Source organism: Oratosquilla oratoria, unplaced genomic scaffold, assembly GCF_046742065.1.
Source record: "Oratosquilla oratoria isolate Oo_2021 unplaced genomic scaffold, ASM4674206v1 SCAFFOLD67, whole genome shotgun sequence".
Taxonomy (NCBI): Eukaryota; Metazoa; Arthropoda; class Malacostraca; order Stomatopoda; family Squillidae; genus Oratosquilla; species Oratosquilla oratoria.
The window spans coordinates 60,001-85,000 of record NW_027467731.1 but is presented as its reverse complement, the minus strand read 5'-3'; the positions used below and the strand labels follow the sequence as shown (position 1 = coordinate 85,000).

At 42.5% G+C, this 25,000-nt stretch overlaps 1 protein-coding gene across 1 annotated transcript in view; it reads right to left on the bottom strand.

Annotated features, from left to right (window-relative positions):
• The window catches only part of LOC143023869 (uncharacterized), a 50,304-nt gene that overhangs the window by 8,148 nt on the left and 17,156 nt on the right, over positions 1-25,000 (bottom strand). The window contains exons 2-3 of the mRNA XM_076182527.1: positions 735-938; positions 187-319 (exon numbers count right to left, since the gene is read on the bottom strand). Coding sequence (XP_076038642.1) covers positions 187-319; positions 735-936 — 335 coding nt within the window. The 5' untranslated portion in view covers positions 937-938. The remainder of the gene's footprint in view (positions 1-186; positions 320-734; positions 939-25,000) is intronic.

Genomic DNA, 25,000 nt, shown 5'->3' with positions numbered 1-25,000 from the left:
TAAATGAAATAAGGTAAAAGTGGTCATAATATAGGAAAAGAAAGATGCTCGATCAAGTACTAAACTCGAATTGATATAGTGATTTAGCATATTAACTTTATAGCTAAAGATAACAAAATTCATGTCCAATATTTGAACAGCCACCCTGAAATATTCATGTTTAGTCTAAATATGTACAAAGATCACCTAGGAATGGCGAAGTCTATGATTTCCTGGGATGTCCAATTGGCATCCCACAGTTCTTGAATGTGGCACCAGTATTCTGGTGTGGCGCCCAGGAACTGGTAAGACAATCCGATGAGCGTCGAAGACATCGAACCTTCAAAAGATGAAATAATTCATTAATGAGCCCATTTCACTAACGGGATTATGGTACATAATACTACCCTTCTAACATTTGTAATTACTTTTTCGGGAGAATTAACCAGCATACTTAATTTATCCACTAGGAGGGGCTGGAACACGATTTCCCCTGAAAACTATCCACCTATTCATGTTTTTTTTAAAGAATTAATTAGAAGGCGTGTCTCTTACACAGATACTTAAGTTCCAATTAATACGCTATTTGTTCTGTTCCTCTTGAAATGTCCCTCGACTTTTATTTCTTTTACTCCGTTTGCCACACTTTGAAACATACAAAAAGAAAAAGAAAAAAAAAAAAAAATGAGATCTTGTGGTAACCTTTCCATAAAAAAAAAAGTCTCCTATTGCTTGGTGTCATGGGAGAATCTTACCGATAAACAACAAACACGCAAAGCCGTGGTTCCAGAAGCCGTTGGTTCCGGCCATGGTCAAAAACTCTTCAAAGGTTGTCGTATCACCCACCACGAGCTCTGTCTTCTCGGCAGACTCTTCCATCATGTAACTCTCCGGAGAATTCGCAAAAGACTTGCACTCCATCTCCTCCTCAGGCGTGGTCTCCTCATTGGAGGCCATAGCTGTCATATGAAGCCAAGTGTTATTTGAAATGTGACGTCATACTTAATATACATGTGATATCATTCATGAATTCCGGGTATTACAGGGATGGAAAAATACATGCCAAGGATGAGTGAGTGAGTGAGTAAGTGAGTGAGAGAGAGAGAGAGAGAGAGAGAGAGAGAGAGAGAGAGAGAGAGAGAGAGAGAGAGAGAGAGAGAGAGAGAGAGAAGATTGGTTATGGGTGGTAGTTTACCAGTATTTCTATCCTTATTGATAATCTCGTGCCAAAGATTGGTTTAATAAAAGATGTGCAACAGCAAAACAAAAGAGATACAATAGCAAAAAGTGGCAAAAATAAAAAGAATTAAGGACAAAGGGAAATGAACGTACAAGAATTGGAAAAGACAAGAAAATTAATTTTGAAAAGAGTGTTATGTTGTCCTACAGAATTGTGAATGATAACCTGAAACTTAAAGAAGGAATATCAAAATTGAAAGATGAAGGGGAAATATATGAAGGGGAAAAATCAAATCAAATCAAGCTGAAATAATGGATAGAAGTTTCAATTAATATTCACCAGAGATTTTGAAGGAGAATAAATCAAAGAAATGAAATGTCTTAAACAACATAAAAGTGGAAGTATGCATAACCACATAGCGTAATAGCTTCACAATGCTGTAAGCATTTACTGCTTCCTTTGAGCAAGTAGTAGCAGTGGTAATAACATCGATAGTACTGTACTAATAGAAAAAAGAACTTTGCAGATATTTCCCTGCGAAGGCGGGTAAAGAAGACCCCCGAGTCAGCAGGAAATACCCTTTATGCGGCTGTTAAAATTGACGAAACGTCGGCCTAACCTGATATCTACAATGCTAAACAGAGGAGATAAGCAAGTTGCAATAGACGGGTTCCCTTTGTTTACATCGAAACGATAAGCACGCATCACTGTAGTTAGGAAATATCTTGTTTACATTCATTACTTACGTCACGAAGGGATTTACACAGCTCACACACCTGTGTTGAAGACTTATTTTTACAAAACATACAGTACTGTTGCTTCAAATATACCTCGAACGTGTTGCGCAGTTGGCTGCACGAATAGGAAAACTGGGGAAAAGAAGGAATTGCCATTTTACAAGATGCCGGAAGGATCAACGCCGCTCGAGAAGCGCAGAATTGGATAAGAGCAATCAGACGCGAAGATTGGAGGACATGGAGTGAAGACCAGATATCAAATGCTTTCATCTGAGGGGAACATTTTATTTTAGGTTTGTTTACCATTAATATGAACTTACTCTGAATCAGTCATGACACACAGCTGATAGTGCGTCTGTGGTAAACCAGTCAAACAAATAATAGTGGTTATATGACATAAAGTAAACTTTAACGTCCCTCTAGTCATCTGTACCATTAGATAATTATTTCTATACATAGCATACTATTATTTCTACGAATCATTAAAAAAAAGTTGATTAAAAGATGATTTATTGACTCATTAATTGCTTATTTGTCTTTCAATTTCAACCTCTTTCATTATTACATTTAAGGGTCTACCTAGTTTCATAATTCTATGAACTAAATCATTTTCATTCGTTGACAGGAAACAGATCTGACAATCCAGAGGATGCAAACTAGACACCTACAATACTTGAGCATATCACGGCAAAGGAAATAGTCAAAATTGAAAGGGAAATAGAAAAGAAGGTCAAATATAAAACGCTCAAAAGAAAAAGAGAAAAGTTGCAGGCCAAGTGGAATGTGAAGGAGAGAGGTTTGGCCAAGAAAAGCAAATACTATGATCAAACTTCCACAGTTATTTAAGAGAAAGCACAGAGACTGCATCTGCATTGTTGATTGGAGTGAGATATTTATTGAGCGACCAACAAATTTGACGACAAGGGTCAAGACCTGATTAAAGTATAAGCATGATATCTGCTTTGCTTGGCCAAACGATTTTTTTGAGCAGTTGACAGCCCTGGGAACCATTTGCGGAGAACTTTGGAAATCATAGTTTTTTCAACCATTTCTGAAAGCATTGTCCTTATTATAAAGTCCAATTTTTTGTATCATGAAAACAATAAGTATATGGTCTTCAACAGATAAAGATGAGCAACTCTTTCTAATCTTATCTCTTACTATGCTAACTACCCACAATAATACTGCAAGTGTGGGTAGCCCAGTGAAAAAGTTAACTATATTGTTTTGAATCTGTTATTTTGTTATAACTAAACCTTCCTTTCCTTCAGCTGGTTATTTTCCGCCCTTAGTCTATATATCTTTATTTCTTGCTCTCAGCTCCAGTTCCAGCTGTGTTACCCACTTTTCTCAATTCATTCTTACTATCATCCGGTTCGTTTTCAGTTTCCAGTTCCTCACTTAAGTGTAGCGTGTTAAACGTAGGGCTACACAACACCGAAAATAGATTTAGCTTAGATAACACGTTTTTAGAAAAATCTGAGTGCGAGAGGGACTTCGGAGTTCTGGTGAATCCGGACCTTAAAACCAGGAAGCAGTGCATTAGCGCCAGAAATAAAACTAACAGTGCATTAGGCTTCATTGCTAGGACGGTAACGAATAGAAGTGCAGAGGTAATTATATGAGGCGTGTAAAGACAGAATGTGCAAAAAATCCCATTGCTAATCTTTTAAAGTAGTAATGTCCTATTAGTATACTGAAACAGTGAGAGATCAATTTCCTAAGTCAAGGGAAACTTGAAAGTAACTTGACATGAGGTCTAGTGTTGTAAAACAACATTGTTCTCACCTATTGTAAAACGGGTATTGGATTTGATCTGATATTATTAGTCTGTTAAGTTCACTGAAATCCACAACTGGGCTGAAGGAACCATCCTATTTGGGAACTATAAAAATGGAAAGTTAAATTCTGAGATTGAGGGTTCTATGATTTCTTGCTCAACCATGTCTACAATGAGTTTATCAACTTCTAGTCTCTTGCTATGAGATAGTCTGTAAGCAGGGATGCAACATAGACTAAATTTTTCTTAAAGAAGAAAATGGTGATGAACAAGGTCTGTAGCACCAAGTGGTTCACCATCTAGATCAATAACAGGTCGAAAGTGATTGCATAGGTAAAGTAGTTCATCCTGTGCATCAATGAATTCAAGGGAGTTTAGATGGCATTCAATAATGGTTCCCTATGTGAAAGTTACCTTTGATGGGGTGGTACGCAATGAAATCACATATTCTTGTACCAGTGGTGAGAGTGACAGGGGCGTGAGAGTCATTGACACTTCTTTGAGTTTGAACATAAGGCTGAAGTGAGGGATATACACGATTTTATTCTGGCAGACAGACCATATCGGTTTCCGGAGCTTGGAAAACACGATGCTGTGATTTGAAATATTCATGAGGGAGTAGAATCATGGATCTCGATATAACAGGATGTACTATATTTATATTTGTTGTCATCAGCTGTGAGACAGGGGCAGAGGTAATGGAGAATTCATCTAAAAGAGGGAAGAATATTTCCTCAGAAGGTGAGATATTTACAGTAGCTAATGGCCGCTTTATGTTTCTTTTAGAAGCTTTAGACCAACGTGATTGACATGCACTCTTTGTACATCTTGCACGAAGCTTGAGGGGGGATGACTGAATATCAAGAGGAGGGCTACAGCTGATTGATGCACCATCCTGTACTGATTGAGCCTGCTCAGCCACCTGAATATTATCAATACACAATTGAGAAGCCGTTGACGGCAGGGCAGGGAAGAAATTATTGTCCTAAGTGATTCCATTATGTGAAGGATAATTGGCTTTGTCATATTGCTTCATGGTATACAATCCAATGAGTATATCACCAGGAAACTGAACATCAGCTACATTCATTGTAACTGGAACTGATGGATATGAGTCCGCTAAATTAATGTCAAGTGTGGCCTTTGCAATCATAGAAAACGGAACACTATCCACATTACAAAGTACCATATCAAGGGGTTCAATGATAGTTATGTTTTCTAGTTGTACGGAAATTGTGGAAACTCTTACTGACATGATAATGACTGGGGAGCCTGTATTCACAAAAAAAAAAAAAAAAAAAAAAAAAAAAATATATATATATATATATATATATATATATATATATATATATATATAAATGAATAAATAAATAGAATAAATAAATAAACAAATAAGAAATAAATAAATAACAAATAAACAAATAAATAAATAAATGAATGAATAAATGAATAAATAAATTAATAGATAAATAAATAAATAAAGTGACAGAGGTGTGTTATCAAAACAGGCTGCAATATAAATAGCATTTACTCAGTGAGCAGATTTTGAAAGTGTACAAATTAGGAGGGCAGATATGGAATCCGTTTGGATTTTAGTGTTCTGACCAGGCATTCATAAATGTGGAGTATTACGTGAAGGAGAAGGTACTCGAGCATAGAAGGCTTGAGACTGAAGCACACAATAATCCGTTGTGTGAAAATATGGTCCATGGCGATCACAAAATTTGGTAGGTCTTGTCGATTTCCGCTTAAAACTGCGGTTTGCTAGATGGCCTGGTTGTGAACAATAGTAACAAATCTGTCACGTGAATGTGAACGTTGTTGTGTTCTGTACCGTGAACAGTTCCTGGGTAAAGTCCACGAACGTGTATTGCCTGTATGAACCTTAGCTGTAAAGGTACGACTGTAGCCAAGCCCTTCCTTACTTAATTATTGTATATATTTATTGTATATGTATCTCCTTTAATGTATATGTCATACTTCTTTATTATACATGAGTACTTAATATCAACATATATCTATTGTAAATGTATTGTATAAGTAAGCCTATGTAGTCATTACATTATATAAGTGCCCTATACATAATTATATAACCGAATATATATACGTCATTAGGCGTACGCTAAACGCGTATGCGTCTATGCCAATTGTACACGTCGTAGAATTAAGGAACTAAATATATGTTACCCTTAACCATTTTGCATGCATATTCATCATTATATGTAATTGTTCTCTTGTTGCTGTATATTTCTATGTATATACCTAGATATGTTAGTATGTATTGTTTTGCCCAATCTTTTTCCCGCCTAGCAACAATGTAACAGAAAGTAGGCCACGGGCGCGTCTTAATGCCCAGCTAGGCCCCCCAAGCATTCGCTTGTGACAGATCACTTCCTGTCTTACTTGTGTGTAGATCTCCGCAATAAACTCCTACCAAAATACTGCGTGTTTGGCACTTACCACAGTGGTGACCTCCCGGAGTGACAGTGCCCAAGTGACCCTAATACCCAGTGCTCCATACCTAAGTGATTTAGGGTCATACACATTACGTGGTTAAGTGCCTATGCGTATTCATAAACTGTGACTCGGCACGCGCATGGAACTACGCATTTACGAACTTCAAAGTGCGCAAGAAATAATCGGAGTGTGCGACATTGTTAACAGTCCTGATCTACACGCAACACGTATACGATACGCAACACGTATACTGGGAAACATCCGACAACAACAACATGAATTCCCCTTCTCCGCCTACAACCACTGTAGCCACTTCAACGACGACAGCAGCAGCAGGAAGCACTTCTTCCTCTATGCAGTCCACGACTTCTGCCGCCGTCGCTGTTCGACCTCCACCATTCGACGAAGCATCGCCGGCAAGATGGTTTTCGTTGCTAGAGGCGCAATTTGCACTAGCTAACATAACCGTCCCCCAAACTAAGTTCAACCATGCACTTGCGAACTTAACCATCCCTGTGCTCAACCAGCTCGACGACGATGTCGTTACTTCCGGTGACTACGACCGCTTGAAGAAGGCGCTAATCGACGTCCTTACCAGGTCTCCGCCGGAACTCTTCGATGCCTTGGTCCACCAGAACAATATCATGTATGATAAGCCGACGACCTTCCTACGAGAACTTCGCACCATAGGTAAGCAACTCGGTGTCGACGACGACTTCATCCGCCTAAAGTTTTTACGTGCAGTGCCAAGTGACATACGACCACTACTTGTTACACATGCAGGTTCACTAGATGAGTTGGCCCGTGTCGCTGATACTCTCATGGCCCATGGCCACGGAAACAAAGGGATAAGTGCGTCATCGGTGAACAAGCCTGTGCCAAGGGCTCCGCGTAGTGATAGTGTGCCAGTGTTTCGTAGTGGTGACCCCACTACACGTGTTTCAGCATCCACTACCTTACCACTCGGATTAACTCCCTTCTATGACGGTCAAACACCACGAGTGTGCCGTTACCACCTCTTCTACGGCAACAGTGCTAGAACTTGCAAACAATGGTGCATATTGTCCCACACTAGTGCTAACGTGTTGCCCAGTTCACGACCTAACTCACGTTCTTCATCCCCAGGACCTCAGCTTAACACGTCGGGAAACTTGATGGGCAGTCTGTAGAAGTATCCCTTGCAACCGCAGGACTGCCTCTCGTCATTAGTGCCACTATAGGTTGCAAGAACTATGAATTCCTTATAGATACCGGTTCTCAAGTCTCGCTCATTCCCTATGACCCAAGTTTAACTCCACTGCTCCGTTCCACGGTAGTACAACTTACTACTGCTTCCGGTACCCGTATTCGTACGTAGGGCGAAGTCGACGTGGAACTCGGGATTCGACGTATCAGACGTTCTCTCCCATGGTCATTCGTCGTTGCTGATGTTGTCCGCCCAATTCTTGGTACCGATTTTTTAACCCATAACTCACTAGTAGTTGATTGTAGAAATCGCCTCCTCTTTGATCCTTCCACTGCATGCACCATTCCTTTAAAGGTTTCTCCTCTCCCTATCTCTTCACATGCGGTACATTATGGGGATATTGATTCAAGAGCCATTGCTCTTCTTTCAAAATTCCCCGTACTTACCGCGCCCCGACAACTGTCTGATCCTCCACCAGTAGAAACTACAACCTATCATCATATTGATACAGGTGATTCTTCCCCTATATCCTTTAAAGTAAGGCCATTGACAGGTGAGAAGCTCAAAGCTGCCAAGGATGAGTTTCAATTTTTGCTTAATGCAGGGATCATACGACGCTCCAACTCACCTTGGGCGTCCCCACTTCATTTGGTTCCCAAGAAAGAACCACATTCCTGGAGACCTTGCGGAGATTACCGAGGTCTCAACAATGTAACTGTAGATGACAAATATCCCATACCACACTTGCGCTCTCTCACCATGTCACTTAATAATAAGGTTATATTCACTAAGTTAGACTTACAACGTGCATATCTGCAGATTCCTGTAGCTGAACAAGATATTCCTAAGACTGCGATATGCACGCCATTTGGTTTATTTGAATTTTTGTACATGCCCTTTGGATTGAAAAATGCCGGAGCCACATTTCAGCGCTTTATAGATACCCTCTTAGCTAACGTAAACAACACGTTTACGTACCTTGATGATGTACTGATTGCTAGTGAGACCCTTGAAGAACATATTTCAGATGTTCAAACTGTTCTTTCTATTTTGGCTCAGCATAACATGCGACTTTCTCTTGACAAATGTCAATTCTTCAAGTCAAATCTTACCTTTCTCGGTTACGAGATTAGCTCACAAGGGATTAAGCCACCTAAAGACCACACCACGGCCATTTCCGATTTCCCTTTGCCTCAGACTTCACAGGCCTTGCGCCGTTTCATGGGTATGATCAATTTTTTTCGGCCCATGATTCCTAATTTTGCAACCGTAGCCTATTCCCTTACTGAGCTTCTTAAACAATATCCTTCTTCAAAGTGTCTCACTTGGACTGACGCAGCAAAGGACTCCTTCAATAATTTGAAGCAAGCCTTACTGGACTGTCCAACCTTAGCTTACCCTTCCCTATTACCGACAAACTACCAACTCGTGACTGACAGTTCAAGCCTAGCCGTTGGCGCCGCTCTCTATCAAGTTATAGACGGCGAGCCAACGCCCCTAGGATTCTACTCGAAGAAACTCTCTGACGCACAACGCATCTATTCCACCTACGACCGCGAGTTATTAGCTGCTTACCTCGCAGTTTTGCATTTCAGGACTCTCATTGACGGACATACAGATACACTATATCTTTACCACAAAACCCTCGAAGCTGCCAATAACTCTAAATCTCTTGCTAAAACTGACAGACAACAACGACAACTCTCTGTTCTTTCTGAATACGTTTCTTCAGTCGAATACATTCGTGGCGACACTAACGTCATCGCTGATTGCTTATCTCGCACGTCATGCGCTGTTACACTCGACGCTTTTGACTTAAGTGGCATAGCTCAAAGTCAGACAACAGATGACGAACTGGAAACTTTCAAGCCTAGACTCTCTAAATTCACTTTACCCTCTGATTTAACACTCTGGTGTGATACCTCTACTAACACTCCTCGACCTTTTGTTCCATTACCCTTACGTAATGACGTAGTCTCTTCTTTGCATAACTTTTCTCATCCTGGTGTTCAGTCCACCTCTAAGTTGGTCAAACAACGTTACTTCTGGCCACACATTGACAGAGATGTAAAGACATTTGTAAGACAATGCCTTAGGTGTCAACAGTCTAAGACTACCCGCCACACTTCCTCTCCTGTTTCTCCTATATCTATTCTTACTGACCGCTTCCAATCGGTACACATCGACATTGTAGGACCGTTGCCCCCTGCTACTCTTCCTAACTATCCTTACCCTCTCCCATACAAATACTTGTTGACTTGCATTGATCGAGCTACTCGTTGGACTGAAGCAATTCCCCTCATTGACACTACTGCCACTTCTGTAGCAATCTCTTTTGTGAATGGCTGGATATGCCGTTTCGGTGTTCCACTTCATGTCATCACGGATAGAGGTTCCCAATTCGAGAGTGAACTTTTCTCTAAGCTTTCATCTATCATTGGTTTCCACCAGATGCGTACTACTAGTTATCACCCTCAAGCTAACGGCATGATTGAACGTTTCCACCGTTCTCTGAAATCAGCTCTTCGCGCTAGGCAAGATAACTGGTTTTACTCCTTACCTATCGTCCTTCTTGGCTATCGCATGACACCTCACGTCACCAAATTTTCCCCATTTACCGCCGTTACTGGCGCTCATATGTTATGCCCTTCTGTCGCCATTACTCAGGAACACACCCACTCCTCGGATGACACAACCATCCTCCGTCTCATCAAGGAAATGCAGTCTGTCAATTTCCAAGATCTCGCATCCGGTGACTGCCATACACCACCTCCACCCTATCTCCCTCACGACCTTCACTCTTGCTCTAAAGTTTGGTTACGAGTCGACAGAATTCGTAAGAGTTTGGAGGCTCCGTACTCTGGTCCATATGACGTCATTCGACGTGAACCTAAGTACTTCATCCTTAAACTACCTCAAGGCGAAACCTCAGTTTCCATTGATCGTTTGAAACCAGCTTTCCTCCCAGTTTCTCCTCGCCCTAAGACCCGTCTCCATGTAACCCCAGACATACCCTCAACACCTTCCACTCCTCCTGTTCCTACTTCATCCACTTCTGACACTTCAACTGTCATCCCACCGAATCCCATACCACCCACAAATGCCAATGACCTTGGCCACCCTATCACCTCTTCCCCTCCCTCCCACCCTCATACTTCCGCTCTCCCATACAAAAGTCGCTCAGGCAGGGCAGTCAGATTTCACAATAAATCTGATTTTTACTACTACTAAAGACTTTCTTCACTGACGCTACACTCTCAAGGGGGGAGTAATGTAGCCAAGCCCTTCCTTACTTAATTATTGTATATATTTATTGTATATGTATCTCCTTTAATGTATATGTCATACTTCTTTATTATACATGAGTACTTAATATCAACATATATCTATTGTAAATGTATTGTATAAGTAAGCCTATGTAGTCATTACATTATATAAGTGCCCTATACATAATTATATAACCGAATATATATACGTCATTAGGCGTACGCTAAACGCGTATGCGTCTATGCCAATTGTACACGTCGTAGAATTAAGGAACTAAATATATGTTACCCTTAACCATTTTGCATGCATATTCATCATTATATGTAATTGTTCTCTTGTTGCTGTATATTTCTATGTATATACCTAGATATGTTAGTATGTATTGTTTTGCCCAATCTTTTTCCCGCCTAGCAACAATGTAACAGAAAGTAGGCCACGGGCGCGTCTTAGTGCCCAGCTAGGCCCCCCAAGCATTCGCTTGTGACAGATCACTTCCTGTCTTACTTGTGTGTAGATCTCCGCAATAAACTCCTACCAAAATACTGCGTGTTTGGCACTTACCACACGACTTTGTAACAAAGGGATCGTCTGGTTTTCAATTCTAGCAGTGGTACCTGGGGATTCACTGAATTTGAACAAAAAAGCCCGTGAGCTTTGTATCTGGCGCAATTTTCACATTTGCTGCCCTTGTAGTGTATCAGGATGTAAGTGAGATAGGAATTCAAAGTATGAGATGAGAGCAACTACATTGTCAAGCGAGACTGCAGCTTGAGCATTTGGAATCCATGTGCAACATTTAAGAAATTCACGAAGCTCTTTTTTTAAGGGAAGAGGCTACTTTGAGCGCCCGTTTTTTTTTTTTTTTTTTTTTTTTTGTGAGATAGGGACCTTTATCATGTTTCAAAGCTAATTTGAATGGAGGGGATAGGGTACCGATTGCTGTAACTTCAGCAATTTCTTTTTTCATGTGAGACAAGTCCTTATATATTAGTGTCTCCTCGAAGGTATCAGATTGAATGATATTTCCTGCGAGGACTCATCATGGACCACTGTGGCTAAATGATAAGAATGCAAATTGGATGATGAAGGGTTTTGACCAGAAAGATTTCCCGTATCCATTGCAGACGAAGTGTGAAATGAGGCTTTTACAATTGAAGATTGAGGTGTATTTCCAACTCAGCTAGGAGTGCTAAATTGAAAAACACTTACAATGGAATCAAAATTGCGCAATGGAAGTGGGAATTGAACATATACGTTACAACAACAGCGATTGTAGTAACTTCTGTCCTACTTGGAGAAAATTTGACTGAATTGAAAACAAGAAATTAATCAACAGGAAATATAATGGAAAACAGTGATGCCGATAACATATTAACTAATTACCTCAACATGGAATATAATTGCGTGGAGATGAGTGAATGACCACAGAAAAATAGTGCAGAACAAACGTATATATAAAACAACAACAACAACAACAACAACAACAACAACAACAACAACAACAACAACAACAACAACAACAACAACAACAACAACAACAACAACAACAACAACAACAACAACAACAACAACAACAACAACAACAACAACAAGTGTACACTTTTGTCTCGTAACGGAGAAATTCCCACACTAATAGTAAAGTTATAGTTTAGTGTTTAAGGAGCAAGAAAAAAAAAATGAATATAAAAGTAATTCTTTTTAAACACAAGCTCTGAAAATTATATTTACACACACACACACACACACACACACACACACACACACACACACACACACACACACACACACACACACACACACACACACACACACACACACACACACACACACACACACACACACACACACACGCACACACACACACACACACACACACACACACACACACACACACACACACACACACACACACACACACACACACACACACACACACACACACACACACACACACACACACACGACTCAATGGAGCGGTGGTAGCGTTCGCGGCTGCCACTACATTGGCGGAAAGCATACACGATCATATGGTTCCTTACAAAAGGAGCGTATGCAAATGCAAACAATTGATACAGTAGTAAATACAAAATAATTATTCAACATATGACAAATATATAAGGGAGAAAACACGTTTCTCCAGATCTAATAATACATACGCACAATAATCACAAATGTACGATGCTATACATGTACACCATAACATTACTTGGCCACCACCACTCGGTGACCCCACCGAGCAAACGAGAAAAACATTTGACCGTAGCAAGACAAAATAGACAAATACATAGCATGTTTCACACACACAATAGTGATTACAAAAGTGTGGAAGAGAATTATTAAATCAGCACACCCTAATACATAAACATAACACACAAGATAACATACTCCACACACACCACATTATAGAGTATCCTTACAAAAGTGTGGGGAGATTTTTTTTTTTTACATGAACTTATATAATTACATGACATATAAGGACTATACATATGAACGCATAAGAATTGCATACAAAATATAGATACATACGAACTGCATAAAAATGTAGATACATATGAACTGCATACAAAATATAGATACATACGAACTGGCGCTAGTTAAACAAGAGACAAAATATAGCAATTGCCGGACGTCCGGGACATGGCACTTAATACCTAAACAAGAGGTACACGTATAGTTCAATATACTTAATAGAGGAATAAAATGAAGTACAGATCAAGACAAACATGAATAACAACACAAACAAAGCACATATACAGTTATGAAGACACAGGACCCCTTGAACGGAGATAATAATTGTAAGGAGTAGATATGGAAGGCATAGTTTGTACCAGAAGCATCTGTACAATTAGGAAAGGGAAGATTATAATCTGGGAATGCCAACAAAGGCGCTTCAGCAAAACGTTGCAAGACCATGGATAACGTAGTGAAGTGGCTTTCCACATCCTTGGAAACTAAGAGGGAATCATCCAAGTAAACAAAAAGTCCATCCCCCACTAGGCCATGAAAAATGGAGGCGATTCAATCAATCGCTGGCAAGTCAAGGGAGCATTCTGCAACCCCATGGGGGCAACGAAGCCATTCATAATGTTCATTGGGAGTCGAGAAGGCCGTGATCTTACGAGACTTCTCCTCCAAGGGGAATCTGCCAAAAGCCCTCTTTTAAGTCTAGGGTAGTGAACACTGTATTACTAGTTTCAATTGGCTGGAGAAGGTCACTTAATACAGGCAAAGGGTAATGGTCTGGAATAGTGACCTCGTTAACTCGTCTATAATCAATAACAGGACGAAAAGATCCGTCTTTCTTAGGCACCAGGAGGAGTGGCGAGTTCCACTCTGAGTGAGACTCTTGTACAACGCCTTCACGTAACATGTCGTCAACCAAGGACTGTGCTATAAGCCGACGAGAGTGAGACAACCTGTAAGAGGGAACGTAAACAGGACGAGCACCTGACTAAAGATCAATTCTATGAACCACACGATCTGTAACTCCTAATGGATCACCAGGCAAAACCAAAGGCTGACAGTGGGTCATTAACAGTTCGATGAGACGAGGCGTCTCATCAGGAAAATCAAGCTCACCAACATACGGTGCAAACTTGGAGGCCAAGTGCGCAGTATCACTTGCTTGTGGGGACTGTAGCACAAAAGCTGCCATGATAGGTAGGGAATCCTGGAAAGTACCAACATCAACGACTTTAATGGAGCCTAAGTGACTGCCAAGAGAGAGGGCGATAGGAGCACCCGTGGTGTTGGTTACCATAGCTGTAGTAACTTGATCCTCGCAAATAGTGGAGTGAGTTCCTTTCAAAGCAAGGCCGCCTTGCCAGACAAAGAACTAATGAGCAATTATTTTACTATAATCAGAAAACACAATACGGCCTGTCATAAGTAAACAAGAAACATATACAAGCCTGAGTACAGTGCAAAAACACTGGAAAAGGAGACGAAAGTCACTAGGGAAATCAGCGAACAATGATAACCGACCGATGTAAAAAATGCGTAGATATAAATTTGTCTGTCCAAAATCCTTCACCACCCGGGCTTCATATTACAGCTGACACACACAGGAACAATAGGTGATCTTTCGGCAAACGCAGATGTCGCTGATATAAGATTTATTAGACAGCCGATGCTAAAGTGAAAACCACGTGGGAACACTAAAAAAAAATCGCTTGGCGCGCTCGGAGAAAACTATTCCTGCACCAAATTTCTTAAAAAAAAAAAAAAAAAAAAAAAAAGAGAGAGAGAGAGAGAAATCGGTAGGAATTGTTTCAATGGCACTGAATAAAATTATCTGGCTGCAAAAAAAAAAAAAAAAAAGGGGGGGGGGAAGAGAACACAACCGTACGCGATGAAAATGGCTAGCCAAAGTTCTCAACACATCACAACACTTCAAAGTTCAATTGTAGCGTTCAGAAGACGTAAATACACAAAATAAAATGTTCATAGTATTGTTTAACACGTTACCACCATATGTAGTAGGGTGGCCAAAGAAGCAAGTAAGTAACTGAATAAATATATATATTAAGCACAATGACAAACAATGTTTACTCAACGGAGGCGAACTAGCATCTGCGTCGCGTCGGTATGTAGCCTACATTGGCGGGTAGCATACACGACCACATGTTTCCCTTACAAAATGGGCATACGTAAATGCAATCAATTAATACAATAGTAAATACAAAATAATCATTTAACATGTGGCAAATATATAAGGGAGAAAACATGTTTCTCCCGATCTAATAATGATGGTTGTCTCTCGGGAACCGAGAACGACATTGTCTTTGTGCGGTCATCTATATATCTATGGGTACGCTTTCATATGGCTCCGGAGTCCGAAGGCAGAAGCGCAGAGTCTGTTGCAGAGTGGGCATGGAACACCAGTCACTGGAGGGGGGGGGGGCAGCAGCTGCTATGCGTCGACGCACTAGTGCGAATTCTAGCCGGTGACGTCGATCGTCATCAAAAGCATTGGCTGCTGTTTGCGTTGCAGCACGCCATGATGACCTATCTGGGGCAACGGGCTTAACTTCTTTCGGTTATAGTCTATCCCATTTGGGTCCTTGAACCTCCTCTTCGGCCGGGCTTGTTTCCTGGACCCAGAGGCTAATACACTGTATAACACTTGTCTTGGGATGCGCTGCGCGTCCTTGCGAATGACGTGACCAGTCCATCGTAGCTGAGTCTTGAGGACAGTGGCTTCAATGCTGGTGAGATTGGCCCTGTCGAGGACTTTTTGGTTAGTGATTCTGTCATACCAGCGTATCCTCATAATTGACCGTAGGGAGCGTTGGTGGAATTGCTCCAGTTGTTTCTCATGTCTCCGGTACAATGTCCATGTTTTGCAGCCATACAGGAGTGAGGTGAGGACCACTGCCCTGTATACCTTGAACTTGGTGGTATGGCTGATACCATTGCGTTGGGGGACTTTAGAGCGCAGTCTCCCAAAGGCCTGGCTTGCCTTTTGGATCCTGGCGTTGATCTCATGGTCCAAGGACCCGTCGTTGGAGATGGTGCTGCCCAGGTACTTGAAGGTGGTGACGTTGGAGAGCTGCTTGCCATCGATGGTGATAAACGGTTGATCGGCTGTTTTTCCTGGTGCCGGCTGGAATAGGACTTCTGTTTTGCTGAGGCTGATGGTCAGGCCAAACAGCTTTGATGCTGAGGAGAATCTGTCTACAATGATTTGCATGTGGTTCTCTTCGTGGGCCATAAGAGCACAGTCATCCGCGAAGAGAGCTTCAAGGATCTTTGTTTTGGTGGCTAGACGACGAATGTCAAAGAGTGAGCCGTCAAGACGATATTTAATGTATACACCCAGGTCCAGGTCCCTCACAGCGTGTCGGAGCACTTGAGTGAAAAAGAGGTTGAATAGCACACACACTTGTTCCACGCCTTTGGATATGCTGAAGCGGTCGGAAGGCTTCCCAACAGACAGGGTTTCTGTTATGTCGTCGTGCAAGAGCTGGACCAGTTTTGTGAATTTTGCTGGACAACCAAGCTTAGAATGACCCACAAGGCTTCTATGTTCACCGTATCGAATGCCTTCGTCAGATCTATAAAGACGGTTTAGAGGTGGAGATTCTGCTCGATACACTTTTCTTGTATCTGCCTCACCGTGAAGACCATGTCGATGGTGCTGCGGTTTGGTCGAAAGCCGCACTGTGACTCAGGCAGGTTCTTCTCAGCGACGGATGACAAGAGTCTGTTGAGCATGACACGGGCTAGAATCTTTCCAGCAATGGAGAGTAGCGAGATGCCGCTGTAGTTGCCGCAGGCTGCTCGTGTGCCTTTATTCTTGTACAAGGCGACAATGGAGGCGTCTTAGAGTTCTGGTGGCATATCCTCCTCTTCCCATATGCTGGTCATTACTGAATTGAATGCCTGAAGTGCCTTTTCACTCAGGGCCTTGTATAGCCCCGCTGAAATTCCATCCTTGCCTGCCGCCTTGCCTGAATTAATTTGTTTGTGGCCTTTTTTACTTCTTTCAGTGAGGGAGGGTCATCTAGTTGTTCAATGGTGGGCCTTGGGGGATCTTGTCAAGGGCCGCCTGGTCGATTGAGGACGGGAGGTTGAGGAGATGACTAAAGTGCTCTTTCCATCTGTCGTTATGCCTTGTTTGTCCTTGATGAGGATGACACCGTCTGCAGATAACAAAGGGGCGGTGCTAGGTTTTTAGGGGCCATAGATAGTCTTCAAATCACTGAAAAACTGCTTTGCATTGTTGGTGTCGGCGTAGTGTTGCACTTCCTCTGCCTTCCTGTCCCACCACTGGTCTTGCATCAGCCTGATCTCACGCTGAGCAGTGGCTTGGAGTGGCTTGGTTCTGTCCTTCTTTGGTGCGCACAATAATCATAAATGTGTTATACACGTACACCTTAACAAGTGCATCTTACTACCGATTCAACCAACTTCATCATCATTTAACACTCATACATCATCTTGGGCAAGTACATATTTTTCGTTCTCATTATCACGTAAGAGGCAGATGGTCCCTGCTCTTTTTATTATCAATTAGTCAATGAACGCGTCCAAACCCCTCTGATTCGACATACCAACCCTGTACACTCAGCTGGTCTAAGCTTACTTCCAATACACCAAACATGTCCCCTCCTTCTGCTGACAACCTTTCAGAAAATTCACCTGCTACTCAAAACACCATGGCAACACAAAACCTTATGACCGTAGTCAAGGATGAGACAACATTAGCGCTCTTTAACGGCAAGAACTCTCTTGTACAGAATTTCATCCCTGAGGTTGAATCAAAGATCTCACGAAGAAACATCACAGACGGCAGGGCCAAAATATCCATACTAACATCCAGAATTGATAAGAATAACAAACTAGCTGGTGACGTCATTCAGTCGAATTTATTTGAGGAAACCACAGACTATCAGGAATTCATGCAGCACTTTAAATAGTCCTTTGCTGGATTTGAACCATTTGGAGCACTTTCCCCCTATACTCTTTAGCTAGAACTTACAATCATAGTCTACACCACACCAAAGAGAAAGCGGTCAAAATAGCTTTAACATTTAAAGGTCAATTCAGAGAAAACGTAAAAAACTCAGAATGGGTCTTAGAGGGCAAAATTTCATTGGAACACATAGTCTCAGTCATGACATACTTTCGACTATTTTCCCAATTACACCCAGATACACTCCACAAAGCTAGCACAATTCCATTCACACCAGGTATCACACTAGGTGAGTTCTCCAGGAAATTTTTTGACACGGACAAAGCTATCACCCAGATCCAGAGCCAGTCAGTACCTCTTACGCCCTCCCAGGTCACACGGTCCCCCTCACATAATACGAGATCAAGACATACATCTCGCACTCGACATCTCTCGCGCCAACGCTCTCCTTCAAGAACACAACTGGTTTGTACATACTGCCACAAAGCAGGACACCTCTTCAACACGTGTCATAGCAGAAACCCTTCACAACCAAACCGAAACTACGATCATCACGGTACATGTTTTTACGCGAGTGATCGTTGCCGTGTACTGCTAGTACAAAGGTAACACAGACCAGAATCCCCAGATCGCCCCCCTGCTAGACATTCACGTAACACATCTCCTTCAAGGCATTCATGTAATACATCTCCTTTGTGACTACAGAATGCAAAGACTTAGTGCACACCAAGGGGATTTACTCCATACCCGGGTATTCACTCATCAACTCTACCGGTACATACCCTGGATATTCCAGACATGTATTCCCATTCCTTAATTTTCAATGCTACGTATAGCAACACTATAGTGACAATCTTTCTCGACACTGGTCCTCAGTTAACATAATGTCAACAAACATATTCCACAAATTCCGCAACGAAACTAAATGTGTCACCATTTTGGAACTCAGACGTCAACCTTTGCAATGTGGATGATGTACCATTCCCGATCATTGATAAATTCTCCCTCGACATTAGCTTCATCAAATATAAGTGCCCAGCCATTTCAGTTACCACCTACATTTACTTTTCTGCTGATATCCTCATGGGTTTAACATTCATGAAGTAACATAACAATAATTTGCCCTGCTCAATATGACATAATTTATACTAATCATTTCCTCCCTGCATTGCCATCAGCAACTTCTCACACAAAGTCAACCACTTCAACGTGGCCGAGCGGGCAGAACATGATTCCGCGTCAGTTGATTCTATCCCCATTCAAATTCAGTCCGCTTCATCACACGAGGATGCACCAGCTGCTACCACAAATTGTACTACTACCCAAACCCCTTCCCAGGATTCTAACTCTTCTACTTTACTGACAGTTGTGGCCTGCATTCCAAACGTAACAGACGCACTAACTCCTCCCGCATGTACAAATCAGCAAAACTCAGGAAAAAACACCCAGTAAATACCGTTGATCTTTCACCGCCTGAGGACACCTTCTTGCCCCCTCTTAGAAGAGTTCAACAACAAATCCACCCCAGTCTCCGAAGCGTTATCTACATTCAAACGCAGTCACGCAGTGCTTATCAGCCCAAAGACGACGTTCACTCGTGAGTATACAAAGATACACTTACGAGTTTTTCAAGCAGAAGACACCGATGTACTCTGTATGCCAGAAACATGCCGTGTCAATTGCATTTCCCTGCTTTCAGCCATCAACCCTAAGTCATACTTCCATTTTAATTGGCAATAACACTAACACACCCCTCCATCTCACAATCGGTACGAACATTTGCGATTTCGAAGCATATCCTTCAAGCATCAAAGTCATGGATGACAAATTTTCCACTTCTCAAGATTGTACCACAACTTACGACGTGCTCACAGCACAGGAACCCATTGGTGCATCACATTTTAATCCCATAGACTTCCCTGGTGCACAAACAGACTTGCCTGCACTTTGCAACAAGTTCAGACATACCATTGCTACTCCAGATGAACCCCTTGGAGTCAGTGATCTTATTCAGCATCATATACATCTTCGTGAGAACTGTAAACCATGTTACATTCCCGCATACAGAATGCCACACAGTAAACGCATGATTGTAGATAACCTTATCCGAGTCATGATTGCACAAGATATTATTGAACTATCAATCATTGAATGGAATTTCCCCCTCATTGTTGTCCCTAAACATGATGGTCTCTTCCGCCCAGTAGTAGACATCAGAGAGTCGAATAAACTTACAATACCAGATTGACATCCCATCCCTCTATTACAAGATATATTCCACTTCGTCGGTGAAAACAACATAGTGTTCACGACTTTGGACCTTATGTCGGAATATTTCCAGTTTCCCCTCGCTTCAGAGTCTAGGCCACTGGCAGCATTTAGCACACCCACAGGTCATTATCACTTCAAACGACTAGCCATGGGTCTCGTTTCTGCTACCCCAGTGCTCACACGACTTATACACACAGTACTTGCAAGTTTCATAGGTTATTCAGTGTTTATTTACCTCGATGACGTGACCATAGCTTCCAAATCCGTTAGCAAACATTTACACACTCTACACACTGTCTTTTCACGACTAACGAAAGCAGGTCTCAAACTGAAGCTTAAGACGTGTTCCTTCCTTCAGAAAGAAATACGATTCTTAGGGTATGTTCTTAATTCACAAGGAATTTTAGCCTCAAAGGACAAGGTCAAGGTAGCCATTGATTTTCCACACCCTATTTCTGTTCAACACATACGTTCATTCCTTGGTCTATCAGGATTTTACAGGCGTGGCATTGAAGGTTACGCTGATATAGGAGCACCATTAACTTTGCTACTTAAGAAGGACACCCCCTTCAATTGGACACCTGACCAAGAGAAATCCTTTAATGACTTAAAGAAAACTTTAACCACGGGACCTGTCCTTGCCCTCTCAAAACATAAGCTTCCTTTCACAATATACACAGATGGGTCCTACATCGGACTTGGCGTAGTCCTCATGCAACAACACGGCACAAAACTCATACCAATTGCCTATGATAGTCGCACACTCAACAAACACTAACGGAATTACTCAGTCACAGACATAGAAGCTTTAGCTGTTATATACGTAGTCAAACATTTCAGAGATCATCCTTGGTTATGACATACACGTATACACAGGCCATCAAAGGAAAGAGTTTTTCAGGAAAACTGGTCCACTGGTTCCTTATCATACAATAATTCACGCCTAACTTTCATTTTCTTCAAGGAAAAGCAAACATAGTTGCAGACACTTTCAGTCGCCATACTACGACCATCACTCAGAATCTAATTTCAGTAACTCCTATACAAGCGCGCGTAGCTGCAGCGCAAAGATCAGACCCTCTTTGGAAACGTGTCATATGCTTTCTGGAATCTGCAGACACAACTGATACAGAATTTTTTTTCTCCCGATCTCGACAATTAGACGTTACTTGATGACATTCTGTATCACAAAACAGCACTAACGAACCAACATGATCCCAACAGATAATTCCTCCAGCTTGTAGTCCATACGGACCTCATTCCAGAAGTTTTACAACTCTTACACGATTCCCCCATTGCTGCACACTGGCAAGAAGAAATGTGTTACACAAGCCAGATTGCACTACTTCTGGTTAACCATGAGGAAGGATATACTCGCCCACATTGATGCTTGTCACCCTTGTGCGATTCACAAAGGTCATATCAGCGGTCATGTTCCAATTCTAACTTACCCTACCCCGTATAAACCATTCGACGAAGTCGGTGTTGATCTTCTTAATTTACCACTTTCACATAGCGGAAACCAATATCTCCTTGTCTGTGTCGACCATTTTTCACAATTTTGTATTATTTCCCCCTACCAGACGTGACAGCACAACACGTAGCAAAGACCCTTATTGACAAACTCATATTCCTCTTCACTACACCAAAAACTCTGATTTCTGACAACGGGGCTGAATTCAATAGTGAGATTCTCTTGCACATTTGTAATTACTTTCAAATTACAACATGCAACACTACTGCTTATCACCCTAGTTCATATGGCTTAGTTCAACGCCAAAATAGAAAGATTCTCAATGTTCTTAAATACCTTGCTTCTGATCTTCACACCCTTCTTGGGATGAACATGTCCCCATGATTCAAGCTTGCATAAATAGTTTCATTAACAGGTCAATATCGGAATCACCTCATTTTATCCTCTTTGGCTCGGACAAAAGGCTCCCATGTAACCTCTTTCTTTCAGAATTACCTCCCATTTACAATTTTGATGATTATGTCAAGGTCAAAATAACAAATTTTAAAATCTTTTCAAGAGAATTCATAATACTCTTCATCTAAGGACGAAATGGTCATTTGCATAACAAATCAGCATGAGTTTGTGCCTTTGAACTTGGAAACATTGTTTACACCCTTAACCACACTCCAACCTCGAAGCTCTCCCCCAAATTCTCTGAACCTTATCGTATCATTGGGCACAAGTCAAAGAACAAAGTCAAAGCGTTAAGATTGCACGATCTTACAGAGACCGTCTTGCACTTAGATCATATCAAAAAAGTCCCCCGTGGCCTCGACGTAGAGACCGTCCCCTCACAAACTCACACTACTTCTGGAATATAGGACCATTACCAATCCTCTCCACCAAAATCTCCTCCCCCACTACAATTTTCGAAATCAAGCGACAACTTCATAAGAGTACCATTTGCCTAAGTTAATGGAAATATTATCTGCTTCCGCGTGCTTATACAATTAAGTCAATCTAATATTGATAATTAGTATTTCCTGATACCACCATTATTCCAACATTATGTGCATGTATCTTTATACCAAATTGTCTTGTAGTACTTCTTATCTTTCTTGAGCATCAACCACACTGCGGGCAGTGAGTGGTAGTTGAGCCGAGCATCTAATGCAAAATGATTGAAAGGAAGAGTCAACCCTTTAGATGTATAGTGTGCACACGCGCGCACGCACGGAGATTGCTTGCCCAGCCCCGCCGTCCCGGAGTGCCCAGCCCCGCCGCCCCAGAGTGCCCAGTCTCGCCGCCTTGGTCTGTTCAGCCCCGCCCCGCCGCCCCGACCTGCCCAGCCCCGAAGTCCCGGCCTGCCCAACCCCACCGCCCTAATTTACCCAGCCCCGCCGCCCCGGACTGCCCAGCCCCGCCACCCCAGTCTACCCAGTCCCGCCGCCCCGGATTGACTGCTGACCCAGCCTACCCAGGCCCACCAACCCGGACTGCTCTGCCCAACCCTGCTGCCCGCGAACATCGCTTGCATACTAACCACGTAAGCATGACGAACGATCACCCACAGGAAATAAGTGCCTTCCGCGCACACCCTTTCTCCAGCCGCGACCCAACAATATGGTTCACAATCCTCGAGTGTAAATTTAAAACAATCCGCCCTACCACCATTCTAACCAAGCTTTCCCATGCTAGTAGCCTCTTACCACATGACACACTTTTCTAAATTTCGGATGTATCACATAGTTGAACCCGAGAAAATGACTACTCAGCATACGATACAGCTGCCCTCACCACTGTCGAGGGAACCAGCAGGAGCTTTGACAAACATGGCTCCCTCGAACGTAGTTTCCTCCTTGACCCGACACTTGAAGGTGGACGCCGTAGCTACCGCCGTGGCCACCGCAGCACAGCTGCTGTTGCCACTGCAGCCACAGCCACCACCGCTGGCACCAGTGCAGTCACAACCACCACCGCTGCCGCCACTGCAGCCGCAGCTACCACCGTTGCCGCCACTGCAGCCACAGACACCGCCGCTGCCACCAGTGCAGCCGCAGCCACAACCGATGACGCCATTGCAGCCGCAGCCACCGCCACTGCCGCCAGTGCAGCTGGAACCACCACCGCTACCGCCACTGCAGCCACAGCCACCACCGCTGCCGCCACTTCAGCCACAGCCACCACCGCTGCCACCAGTGGAACCGGAGCCACCACCGCTGCCGCCACTGCAGCTGCAGTCACTACGGCTGCCCCCACTGCAGCCGCAGCCACCGCCACTGCTGCCATTGTAGCCGCAGCCACCACTGCTGCCGCCAGTGCAACCGCATCCACCACCGCTATCGCCACTGCTGCCAATGCCGCTGCCGTCACCGCAGCCGTAGTCACTGCTGTGTTGCCACCGCAGCCGTAACCACCGCCGCTTCCACCACCACCTCCACCGCCACCGCTACCGCCGCTGCCGCAGCCGCAGCCGCAGCCACTGCCTCGGGTCGTGCCAAACCTGCATACCTCATCTTGGAGAACACACAAGTAGATATGAAAATGACAGATCGTTCCCTAGTAACAGTAAATGTGTTCGTACGTACACGTATGGGTGATGTGTGCGCGTACGTGTGTGTACGTGTGGGAGCAGTTTGTGTCGTCATACGCTGATGCGTTGGACATTTTTGATTTGTTGCATTTGTGCTTTGATTGGTGTATAGTTGTGTAAAGGGAGGAGTTGGGTGTAGTCTATAGGTTTGTAAAAGTTGGGAGGAATTGATGATTGACGTTGCTTGGTCCATAGAATAACTTTGGAGATGTAGGTAGAGAGTAAAAACTTTGTTTTTGCTAGGGTAGGACTGCGCGGTATTTTGAATTCATAACTTTTTCTATACGTATGTATCATGCAGACACCACAGGGAAATTAAAGTTAGGAATACTAAACGTTTTCGTCTATTACGACATCCTCAGAGTACAAGAAATAGAAATAAAACAATATTTATACAGAAATAAGAAAATTGGGGAAGGTTGCCACATAAAACCTTCAGACGAATTACATACACGCACATAAATATATACATGGAAATAATAATAATAATAATAATGATAATAATAATAAGACAATAAAACAGCAATGACAAAAAAAAAAAAAAAAAAAAAAGTGACCGAAAAGTCCACGGACATTTGGAGCTATGGTACTGTCTTATCATTCTATTAATGATGAAGTAATCTAGTTTGAATAAACCTAAATTCAAGGTGATGTTATTATCAAAATTGCTCTTTATA